General features: G+C 41.1%; 1 protein-coding gene across 3 annotated transcripts in view; it reads right to left on the reverse strand.

The window, feature by feature from the left end:
- LOC122335279 (collagen alpha-1(XIV) chain) overlaps positions 1-12,441 on the reverse strand; it is a 43,655-nt gene that overhangs the window by 7,069 nt on the left and 24,145 nt on the right. For all 3 annotated transcript variants that reach the window (XM_043233105.1, XM_043233107.1, XM_043233106.1), the window contains 11 exons: positions 12,220-12,363; positions 11,429-11,593; positions 11,095-11,133; positions 10,708-10,846; positions 10,445-10,587; positions 9,546-9,655; positions 9,312-9,470; positions 9,129-9,206; positions 2,353-2,439; positions 2,218-2,271; positions 2,026-2,121 (listed from right to left, as the gene is read on the reverse strand). In XM_043233105.1, the coding sequence (XP_043089040.1) occupies positions 2,026-2,121; positions 2,218-2,271; positions 2,353-2,439; positions 9,129-9,206; positions 9,312-9,470; positions 9,546-9,655; positions 10,445-10,587; positions 10,708-10,846; positions 11,095-11,133; positions 11,429-11,593; positions 12,220-12,363 (1,214 nt within the window). The remainder of the gene's footprint in view (positions 1-2,025; positions 2,122-2,217; positions 2,272-2,352; positions 2,440-9,128; positions 9,207-9,311; positions 9,471-9,545; positions 9,656-10,444; positions 10,588-10,707; positions 10,847-11,094; positions 11,134-11,428; positions 11,594-12,219; positions 12,364-12,441) is intronic.

The following is a 12,441-nucleotide window of genomic DNA, read 5'->3' on the forward strand; positions in this document are numbered from 1 at the left end:
TCACTCAACTCCAGACACAGGTCACTCAACTCCAGACACAGGTCACTCAACACCAGACACAGGTCACTCAACTCCAGACACAGGTCACTCAACTCCAGACACAGGTCACTCAACTCCAGACACATTACCAAGGTGACCATACTTTTTCCCGGACATGTCATTGCCAGGATTTGTTCTAGAATTTGGTTGCATTTTTCTTTTTTCATACTTGCAGAAGGTAATGATTATGAAAGTAGTTTGACCTATACCATGCAAGCATTGTACATAACAGACCAATCATGATGTGTGAGAAGATGGATCTATGGTCAACACAATGCAAATATGTGTACATATTAAGTACCTCAAGATAATTTTGAAAGCATAATGAACTGTCTGTATGGTATTTTGATGTTGTACAACGGTTGGTCTGCACACACAAACAAGCCCAAAACCCAGATATTTTAGGCAATATAGAAATCCTGGCCAGGACGTGTCCAGAAACAATGCCACACATGGCCACCCTATATATCACAGTGACGACTGCTGCTGTAAGCACTAAAATACTGCACTCATCTGGAGTAAGTCACCCTGATAACCCCAATCATGCTTTTATTGTGAAATTAGACCTTTTTAACCAAACACCTCAAAGTTTCAGTTGTTGAGTTTTCGATGATCATGTATCGGTTTAGGGCAGTGGTGTCCAAACTTTTTTAAAGGGGGTCAGACTGATGATATGGACACACCGGGGGAACAGATGCTTCTCCCTATATCAAATTATATATATATATATATATATATATATATATATATATATGTGTGTGTGTGTGTGTGTGTTAGTCTGATCACGATTAATTGCATCTAAAATAAAAGTGTTTGTTTACATAATACATGTGTGTGTGTAATATCCTACATTTTGCCACAACACCACAGTTACCGTAGTAAATCCGTTGTTAATGCTGGTGATTTGTGGATTGTAAAGTTTTCTAAATGTTTGTTGTTGTTTAGTTTTTCATCACTGCGTTCCTTGCCTGATCGAGATCAGTCCGTGAGTAAACACATTTGTTCTAAGCTGGCATTGAGCTGTCTTTAGTCAGAGCTAATAATCTGTGTGGCTCGGGTCAAGCGTGTTTAGGAATTCTTGTGTGATAAAGAAATGACAGCAAATATAAAATTCTTATCAATCATTTTACTGCTACATCTGGTTTATATTTTGTGCTGTCTCCTTCTATTGACATTATGAAAGTGCATATTTTGTGAATTATACTTGACGGCCACGTATACTTCAAAAGGCATGCTGCAGGCTGTATGAAATTCATCCAGGGCTGGGTTTTGGACACCAATAGCTTAGGGTATGTTACACAACAACAGTGAAGTAAAAATTGAATTTCCCTTAGTTTTTTTGCGTAAAGATGACAAAAAATCCCCATTGACACAGATCTGCATTAATTAAATGATTAATGTAATCTGATTTAAAAGCATATGTGTCTGAGGAACAGTGGAGATGTGTGTGAGATCAACAGGATCACTTAATTTCTCTCAGAAGCAGTAGCTGTGAATCTGTGTGAAAGTGAATTAGTGAAGCAGTGTAAAACTACATTATTACTTAACAATTGTGTTCAAATTGTATAAGGCTTCCATGTTAGAGGGAAAAAAGTACTGCCTTCATCGTCCACAAGAGGGTGCAATGATTAATTACAAACCTCTGAATCAAGCGCCACTCTTTTTACATTGAAGGCAATAACGTAACACATCTCTGTATCATAAACATAATGAGCCTTTAAACATTGATAAATCAAATATTTTTTCTTGATATGCATGTGCACTGCCAATCAATCATTTTCATTTTTATTTATATAGCGCTTTTAACAACACAGGTTGCATCAAAGCACTGTACAGTATAAGGTGTGTAGATGAGTGGAAGTGTATCAGTAATATGAGAAACAATGCCATGTTCTAATGTTACAGCTCAGTGCTTATCAGCAGACAGCCGTGCACGGTTTTTGAATTTTGTGTAAGGAGAAATCATGTGGAGTTGCTGATAGTTACTAGAGGGCCTCTGATGGAGCGTCCGCTGGGCCCCGGGGGACCGGGAGGCCCCTGAGCACCTGGAACACCAGCGTCCCCAACTGGACCTACAGGACCCTACACACACACACACACACACACACACACCTGTGTTAACTCACTATATAATCATGCTTTTATTTCTCATGAGGTGGATTGTGGGTAATTCTGTACCACAGGGCCGGGTTCACCTCGATCTCCTCTGGCTCCTCTGATGCCCGGGCCTCCCTGTCACACACACACACACACACACAGAGTCAGTGACTGATGTCAGTGATGATGATGATGATGGTGATGAAGGGCTCTTACAGGGGGTCCGGAGGGGCCGGGGGGGCCCTTGCTGTCCTGAGTGCAGGTGCATGCTCGCGGGAGAGAAGGACACTCAGCCTCCTTCCTCTGAAAATAAATATAACAGCAGCTAAATCACACCAGTTAATGAAACCACATCAATCTGTCACTCTACTCCAGTCTCGGTATTCCAGGGGAGATTTTATCCCATATTGTTTTGGAATGAATAGATTACGGTATATTACTGTCTGAAACATAAATCATTTAAATACATTTTGATAATAAAGATCCAAAAGTTTTAGTTGAAGTGCTCAAGTTAAATTAAAGCTAAAAAATTAAAGGTAAATATTAAAAAGAAAACGTTAGAACAAATAAACTATTAAAAAACAATTTATATACGCTAAAGTCTACTTCCGGCTTGCGACTGTTCGGACGCTCTTGCTTACTGCTCCGCGCTTTGCTTCTTTTTATCTACTTTTATCTACTTTTTTTGATTTTACTAAGTTTTAACTTCAGCATATAGCACAGTGCTCAAACAACACATATTTGGCAAAAACTTTCGGGATTGCAATAATAGCTACTACAAAGAACTAGATTATCTGCCTCCCGCTGCTAGCAGCTTACATTCCGGAGACGGGAAAACACAGCTTCCTATCTTCAACAAACAAGAAAGAAAATGCCTCTTCTGGAATCTACTTGCTGCACAAACTGCCACAGACTGCTACAAAGGATTGTGGCTCTTGAAACGAAGTTACTTGCTGGACTCCCAAAACAAGCAGATCACACAGCAGATCATCACGGACCCCCTCAGCCCACAGCCGGTGAGTCCTGTGAATCGAATCAACCTCGACAGTATACAAATGTAGCGAATCAAGCTAAAGCTGATCAACACACAAATCAGTGGCAAAGACAGGGAGCGAGACCCAAAGGCACTCGAGACATCAGACTGTCACGAGTATCTCATATTGCCGCTGTGGCATCATCTACCCCAGACATGGCCATGAGAAGGCTTGGAAAAACTGGTATTTTACCACCCCCTGTACAGCTCGAGAACAGATTTGAATCTCTAACGAATTTGGTTGAGGAATCCCCGAAAGTGACTGAGCAAGAGTCATATCAGCCAGTAGCTAACACCGCTACAAACAGGCGCTCAAGGTCGAGCAGACAGCGGCGTTCAGATCACAGAGCAGCCGAGCCCAGAACTCTGATAGTCGGAGACTCCATTATCAGAAACGTCAGGAGCAGAACGACAACTACATGCTGCTTTCCTCAAGCGACCGTCTCTGATGTAAACAATGGACTTCAGAACGTTCTAATGAAGCACAAGACTGCAAAACGAGTCATCATCCATGTGGGGAAGAATGACATTCGTAAGGAGCAGTCAGAACTCCTGAAGAGGGACTTCAGTGAACTCATCGAAACACTTCAAAGAGTTGAAGTCCAGTCGTTCATCAGTGGACCACTCCCAGCAAGGGGAACAAACATGTTTTCACGGTTGCTTGGACTGAATACTTGGCTACAAAGAACCTGCAGTCAAAAAGGAGTCAACTTCATCGACAACTTCAATCTGTTCTGGGGACACAGACAACTGTTTAAACTGGATGGCCTTCACCCAAACAAACTTGGTGCGAGAGTGTTAAAGGACAACATCTATTTTTCACTCCGTCATCCATCAGCAGAGTGTGCCAGTCCACTCAACATGAATGGCACACACACACCTGGACAAAGTATGGATGACGACAGGACTTCATATCAGCCTCAGAGTCATCATCTGGTCGACACATCCCACAAGGACACTGAAAACACCACAGAGCCACAACAAGCACTGTTTGTGGACACTATCACGGTTGAGCCCTGCCCGCAGAGCCCATCACAGACACAATGTGACGCACAACAACGGCTCCAGGACTCAGAGCCGAAGGACGACTCTCTGGTAATCAGCCAGAGAAGCCAGGACAGCATAATTCTGCCACCGAAACACCAATGCTCTGTTTACCAGAGACATTATCCCTCTCTCAGCATCGCCACTTCTCAGCTTCTCACAAAAAATGGAGGAATTGGTGGCTAAAACCAGACTCTCCCACTCCTTTGCTGCGAGCCCCCAGTTATCAACTACAAAACGGCGGGCACCACCACCTCCAAGGCCGCTGGGCCCAGCTCGCCCTCCTCCAGCGAGAGCTCTTCGGCCGCTGCGACAACGCCAGGCCATCCCTCCTCCATCTGCAGCTGGTAAAGCAAAACAACTGATAACAGCTCTCAGTGATGTGTTTGGTCCCCGCAACTACAGCAAAAACTTTCAGGGATGTTTAGAAAACAAGCGGGAACCCAGTGTGTCTCTCACTATCTCCGTCTTATTACAGGATAGAAAGTCTAAGGCCTTCTCAAGGCGTACAGCTGACAAATCTAATCTGCGGCCCATTAGACAACAAACTCAGACTGCTATAGAAACAAAAAGTACTACCATCAAGCTAGCATTATTAAATGTTCGATCACTAAAAAACAAATCATTTGTGATCAATGATTTAATAATTACAAACAATCTAGATTTTATGTTTCTAAATGAAACATGGCTTGAAGAAAGCTGCAGTGCAACAGTGCTCAATGAAACAGCCCCTCCCAACTTCACTTATATGAATGTTTGCAGAGTTGACAAGAGAGGGGGTGGGGTTACTGCTCTCTTTAAAGATGTCTTTCAGTGCAGACAAGTGTCATTTGGTCAGTACTTGTCATTTGAATATCTAGGGATTGTGTTGAAAGGTGCTCCACGCATCCTGTTTATCATTATTTACAGGCCTCCTAAATATTCTCCAGCCTTTGTTGAAGAGTTCACAGAATTGTTATCAATGATTTGTTCAGAGTTTGACTGTTTTGTGATTGCAGGGGATTTTAATATCCACATAGAAAATGCAGAAATCAAAACTACAAAAGAATTTATAACTGTTTTAAACACTTTTGAGCTGATTCAGCATGTGCATGGACCTACACATCACCATGGGCACACGCTAGATTTACTCATCAGTAAGGGTTTACAGCTTTCATCCATTGTTATCAAGGATGTAGCACTGTCTGATCACTTCTGTATTTTCTTTGATATATTGATCTCTGCTACCACTGAATCCAGATCTGTCACTGTCAGAAAGAGATGCATTAATGAGAACACAAGTGTGCTATTTATGAAGGCTGTTTCTTCAATGCCAAGCATTTCTGCCGACTGCGTTGATCTTCTCCTAGAGTCCTTTGACTCAAAAGTTAAGAATGTCATGGATGACATTGCACCAGTGAAAGTCAGTAAGAAGACTGGCAGACAAAAGTCATGTTGGAGAAAATCAACAGCAGTGCAGATCATGAAAAGGCAATGCAGAAAGGCTGAGCGGACGTGGCGGAAGACAAAACTTGAAATCCACTATAGCATCTATAAAGACAGCCTGCATGCTTTTAATGTGGAATTAGCCACAGCAAGACAGAAGTTTTTCTCAAACCTTATAAATAGTAACCTGAACAACACCCGCACTCTTTTTGCTACGGTTGAGAGACTGACAAACCCCCCAAGTCAGATTCCCAGTGAAATGCTTTCTGACAGCAAATGCAATGAGTTTGCCTCATTCTTTTCTGAGAAGATCGAAAATATCAGAAAGGCAATTAAAACATCAGATGATGTAGAGATATGTCAGATTCAACCAAAATCTCAAAAAGGAGTCACTATGTGTGTTTTTGACGCAATTTATAGCAAAACTTTGGAGGAAGTAGTACAGCACCTAAAATCCTCAACCTGCTGTCTTGACACACTTCCCACATCCTTTCTTAAAAGCGTGTTTGACTGTTTAAAAGCTGACATCTTAGAAGTGGTGAACACATCACTTCTTTCTGGGACTTTTCCAAACGCCCTGAAAACTGCGGTTGTTAAGCCCCTCCTGAAAAAGAGAAATCTTGATAACAGTATATTGAGTAACTATAGACCGATATCAAATCTTCCGGTCATAGGCAAGATCATTGAAAAGGTAGTTCTGAATCAGCTGAACAGCTACTTGAACTCAAATGGTTATCTGGATAATTTTCAATCTGGTTTCAGACCGCACCACAGCACAGAGACAGCGTTAGTTAAGATAATAAATGATATTCGCCTAAACTCTGATTCTGGTAAAATATCAGTGCTGGTACTACTAGATCTTAGTGCTGCGTTTGACACTGTCGATCATAACATTCTTCTAGACAGACTGGAAAACTGGGTCGGGCTTTCTGGAATGGCTCTAAACTGGTTCAGGGGAGGGGTTATTATGTGAGTATAGGAGAGCATAAGTCTAAGTGGACGTCCATGACATGCGAGTCCCACAAGGCTCAATTCTTGCGCCGCTCTTGTTTAGCCTGTATATGCTCCCACTAAGTCAAATAATGAGAAAGAATCAAATTGCCTATCACAGCTATGCTGACGACACGCAGATTTACCTAGCCTTATCACCAAGTGACTACAGCCCCATTGACTCACTCTGCCAATGCATCGATGAAATCAACAGTTGGATGTGCAAAAATTTTCTTCAGTTAAACAAGGAGAAAACTGAGGTCATTGCATTTGGAAATAAAGATGAAGTTCACAAGGTGAATGCATATCTTGACTCAAGGGTCAAACAACCAAAAGGCAAGTCAAGAATCTTGGTGTGATTCTAGAGACCGACCTGAGTTTCAGCTGTCATGTCAAAGCAGTGACTAAATCAGCGTACTATCACCTAAAAAATATTGCAAGAATCAGATGCTTTGTGCCCAGGCAAGACCTGGAGAAACTAGTCCATGCCTTCATCACCAGCAGGGTGGACTATTGTAATGGTCTCCTCACTGGCCTTCCCAAAAAGACCATCAGACAGCTGCAGCTCATCCAGAACGCTGCTGCCAGGATCCTGACTCGAACCAGAAAATCAGAGCACATCACACCAGTCCTCAGGTCCTTACACTGGCTTCCAGTGACATTTAGAATTGATTTTAAAGCACTTTTACTCGTTTATAAATCACTCAATGGACTAGGACCTAAAATTTCTTTTATTGTTATTTAAACCTTGTAATTATTTTATTTCCTCTTTTGTAAAGCACTTTGAATTACCATTGTGTATGAAATGTGCTATATAAATAAACTTGCCTTGCCTTGCCTTGCCTTGCTAAAGCACAGCATAATAAAATTAAATAAAATTAAAACTAAAACCTAAATATATGAATATACTTTTTATAAATACTATAAAGTAAATATACTTACGTAAAATATAAAGTAACAATAAATATTATAATAAGTACTACAATTGAATTAAAATCTTAATATATAAATACAAATGCAGATGATATTATAAAATAGTATATAATTTAGCGCTGTCAATCGATTCAAATCTTTATTGTGTTTATCATTAGTCATGGACCTTGATTAATCATGATTAATTGCAAATTTAAAATACTAGGAGTTGAAATAAATATATGAGAATTTAGTTTAAGGAAACTTTTTACACCTCTGTCAGGTAATCCTCATTATTCTTTTATGATTATTCTTCCTGTTTTTATTCAGCTGTCAATCGGAACACAGTTCATGCATAGAGCTCTCTTCTAATGATCTGGTTATCACTAAGCCTCGAGTCTCCCACTCGGACGACATGATTCTTGTGTGTCAGCGTCCATCTGGGGATCACCAGGCGTGTTAACATAAAGGTCCTGTTCATTTTAAATATCATGGTTATCGCCAAAACCGATATGTCACACAATAAATTAATACTATGTCAATATTTCATGATTTGAGTATCATGGATATCATCAATACCAGAATATCGCTGCACCCATGATATATAGACACTCACCCAGTGGCGTAACTTTACATTTAAAAGTGATGTGGACAAAGACAGGTGGTTGTGACTAGAACGTGAAAAATGATGGTGAAAAAAACGTTTCTGATGAGTGTGACTGTAACCTGCACTGGTAACAAACAACAAACGTTATGTGCTTGACACTGAAAGTCGAATTCAGGAAAGATTGCAGACGCGTGACACAGTGACAACATTTATCATATGAGCACAAACACTCGTGTTCACGATCATACTAATAACTCAAACAAGTTAATGTATCAGAAATGTGTGTAATATAGGGATGGTTCACCTTAAAATGAAAATGTGATGTTTATGTGCTTACCCCCAGATCTTTTGTTTCTTCAATAGAACACAAATGAAGATTTTTAACACCATTGCAGTCTGTCAGTGATATACTGGAAGTCATAGATCTGATTGAGAGCCAAAGACTGTGGTGTATAAGAGGCAAAAAATGTTGGAATATTGTTCAGTCTGTGACTTCCATTATATGACTGACAGACTGCAACATTTAAAATCTTTGTTTGTGTTCTGTAGAAGAAACAAAGTCACCTACATCCCGGATGCCCTGAATGTAAGCAAATAAAAACCATATGATTTATCATTTGATTTTCAAGCTTTTGTACCCATGAGACCTCAATTCATGTCCCCAAGTCTCCAGTCAGTGTGTGTTCAGGTCCCCACCAGGATATAAAACCAAACCACACTCATACACACACACACACACACACACAACTCTGTATAGCTGTCTTTGTGAGGACATACATACACACACAATCTCTAGCTCCTTTCTCTAAACCCACCCTTTACTCAATTATAACCTGATCCCTAAAACCAAGTCTTGACCCTCAGACAGGTCTTTAAGGGACTCTCAGAAAGTGAGGACCGGACTAATTGTCCTCACTCCGATGATCTAAACCTCAACCGGCCTTCACAGAGACACACACACACACACACACACACACTCACCAGGCTGGGCAGCTCGCAGCATTTGTCCCGTCGAGCCCAAGACGTGCTGCACACGATATCAAAGGACTGCAGCTGAAACTAAACACACACAGACACATACACACACACTTGTTATTCTAACACTGAACCTCATATGTGCTGGTTTTCACTTTGATCTTACACACACACACACATACACTGTACCGGAGCAGAGTTGTCTTTGGCTCCTCTGGATCTCACCATCCGTCCCAGGACCTCCACTCCGTCAGTGCTGATGTTTCTGGCTGCGTTCACGCTCTTCTCTCCCGCCGGTTTACAGTCCACCATCACCAGAGCTGACGTCTTACTGACGGCGATGTGCAGCTGCGCTCACACACACACACACACACATTAGACAACAGCACACTCACTGCATCTCCTGCGGCTGTGACCTCTGACCTTGTGAAAACTCCCATAGAAGAGCTTCTGGATGTCCGGCCCCTCAAACGTCACTGTCTGGAAGTCACCGTTATAATCTGTGTTGAAGTAAGTCAGAGTCTTTCCTCCATCTGTGAAGAGAAACCAGGAGACACTGGTCTTATCTGGTTTTCAAAAGCACATTTTTAATTTTTTTTTTTGTTGATGGGATTTTGTTTTTAGTATGTAAAGAAATAGGACGGAAATGCTGCTTTTCTCATTTTAATCTCTAGTCACATTTTCAAAACTCTAAACACGATCTGTTTGCTGTAGCCATACATTAACACATTCATGTTGTTTTCACACAATATTCAGTCAATTCAAGCGTTTCTAAAATGCTTGCATTTTCTTTTTACACAACTTTACCTCATACCAAAATCATGGATCTTTCTTATCATTTTTACAAATGCTTAAACACAGCATGACAGAAATGAAGACGTAATGTTCTAAACCTAAAATATAGAATAAAGCGTCTAGTCCTCCAACAATAGCAGCTCAAAAGTATTGACAAAAATCTCTAGATAAAATATTGTAACCACTGATATTTAAGTAACAAATGACTGAAATATTTAGAAATAGTTTATTTCTGTCTCAGTTGATGGAATAGTCAGGTATTAAAGCTCTTTTCATCAACAACAGAGTAAAAAACACTTTAAACAGTCTAAGAAGTCTTGCTATGTATATGGAATAACAGTTTTATAAAAGCAGTAAGCCCCAAGAAGCTGTGGTTTACAGTGAATTTATAAAAGCTAAAGAGTGTCTAAAAAGGCCCCTTCGCTGTTATACATTTACTGTAAACCACAGCTTCTTATTAAAGCATGATCATCATGCAGCTCAATTCAAGGTGAGCTTGAGAACTGAACCCATCAGGTGTTACTCACTGTCCAGGATGACTCCCACCAGCGGCTCGTTGCTGCTGTTTAGGACTTCCCACAATGCAAAGGGCTCCTGCGGGGTTTCTGGGAGCAGGCGGAAGAGCATGGTGATGGTGTAGTCTGACGGCAGACCCTCAGGATGAATGAACCTGCCATTAGAGTTCAGAGGTCATCTCTACGCCTCCAGCTCTGAGTGTGTGTGTGTGTGTGTGTGTGTGTGTGTGTGTGTGTGTGTGTGTGTGTGTGTGTGTGTGTGAAGCGGGCGTCACCTGGTGGGCTGCGTGACGAGCGAGTCGCTGCCGAGTCTGAAGCTGCTGAAGCTGTTGAAGGTCCCCGGCTCCATGGACACGCCGCTCACGCTGCTGTACTGATGCTCCACCAGACCAAACATCTCCATCATCCTGAACCCTGAGTGCAACCATCAGACACTACAAGAACCTCTTACACACACTCAGCGCTCTCAGAGACAGGAAGTGTGTGTCTGCTGACATGAGCATGAAGCTTGATCAGAAATGACTGTGAAGAGTCTGTGTGTGAGTGTGTGTGTGTGTGTGTGTGAGTGTGTGTGTGTGTGTGTGTGTGCGCGTGTGTGTGCGTGAATGTGTGTGTGTGTGTGTGTGTGTGTGTGTGTGTGTGTGTGTGTGTGTGAGTTTTACCTGGTAAAGTGCTGCCGCTCATTGGTACTGATGGACATGCTATAGAAAAGACAGAAACACGTCAACAAACACATGTTCATTACAACTCTATTTACTGTGTTTGTACAATGGTTTTAGAAATGATTATGTCCCCGACAGGTTTAATCAAGTTTATACAATTTTTGGACAAGTAAGACCAACCACATCAGGGTTATAATGGTTAAATAAAACCTATAAATAAAAACATTTTTGTTACTTGAAATAAATATATGCTTTCATAAAACGTACAAAAAGTTTAAGTACTAAAATTTCAAACTAAAACTTTAATGAAATAAGCACACACACACACACTTACTGGCTGATGCAGCTTCACAAACAAAGGTGATGAGTTTTTCTTCGATCTTTCTGAAAGCATCCAGGTCGTCGACGAAGAACACATGTCTCTCGCTAGGTTTGCTAGCGATGCTCACCAGCTCGCCATAATCGGCGTCGGCAAACCCGATGGCAAACACGATGAACCCTACAGACACAGACCATATCAGACATCACTGTTTAAAGCAGGCGTATCCATTTACCATTTCTTTATGGAGCGCCCCTTACCTTTCTAAAGTAGAAATTTGTAAGAGAGAGCTGTAGGTTCAGAAACAAAATGTATTGTTATGTTGGATTAAGACCCCCTCTCTGATTAAACTGTACTATAAAAGATAGTTTGAGTTCTAGGCTTCAACATATAAAGTGAGCAGCGTGTCAAAATGAGCATGAAGGGGCTTTTAGTAGTGATGCTTTGGCATCATGTCCTCTAATATTTTCTTATCTAGAGCCAAACGTGCTTCATTCAAGCATTTGCCATTTTTTTTACATTATTAATATGAATGTTAAGAGCATTTTAAAATAGACATATAATTGTTTTGATTGATCTCCTCTTATCTTTATTATATTCATGTCGAATTGGTCTCAAAAGATATTTTCGCCAGTAGCTCTATGATCTCAATATGCTGACTATATTGCACTATTTAGGGTTTTATTTATTCTTTTAGAAAGCATTACTGGTGCCAGATGGAAATGTGTAACATATATATAGTGTGGAGCACCAGTCAGAAGATCATGGATCTTTACCTTACTTTAGTTATTGTCATGGCAACACACCTTCTGTCTGGATCTCCTGGGAAACCTGGAGCACGTCGTCTTGGGAACGGCCGTCCGTCATCACCACCAGAACTTTTGGCACACCTCTTCTGGCTCCGCCCACCACCGAAAACACAGAGTCCTTCACGTGCTGCATTGCCCGACCTGAAGAGGTCAGAGGTCAAACACTGTCATATATGTTTTTGTGTGTTTATGGTGGATGATAGTGTGTGTGTTTACTGT

This window comes from Puntigrus tetrazona, unplaced genomic scaffold, assembly GCF_018831695.1.
Source record: "Puntigrus tetrazona isolate hp1 unplaced genomic scaffold, ASM1883169v1 S000000746, whole genome shotgun sequence".
NCBI lineage: Eukaryota > Metazoa > Chordata > Actinopteri > Cypriniformes > Cyprinidae > Puntigrus > Puntigrus tetrazona.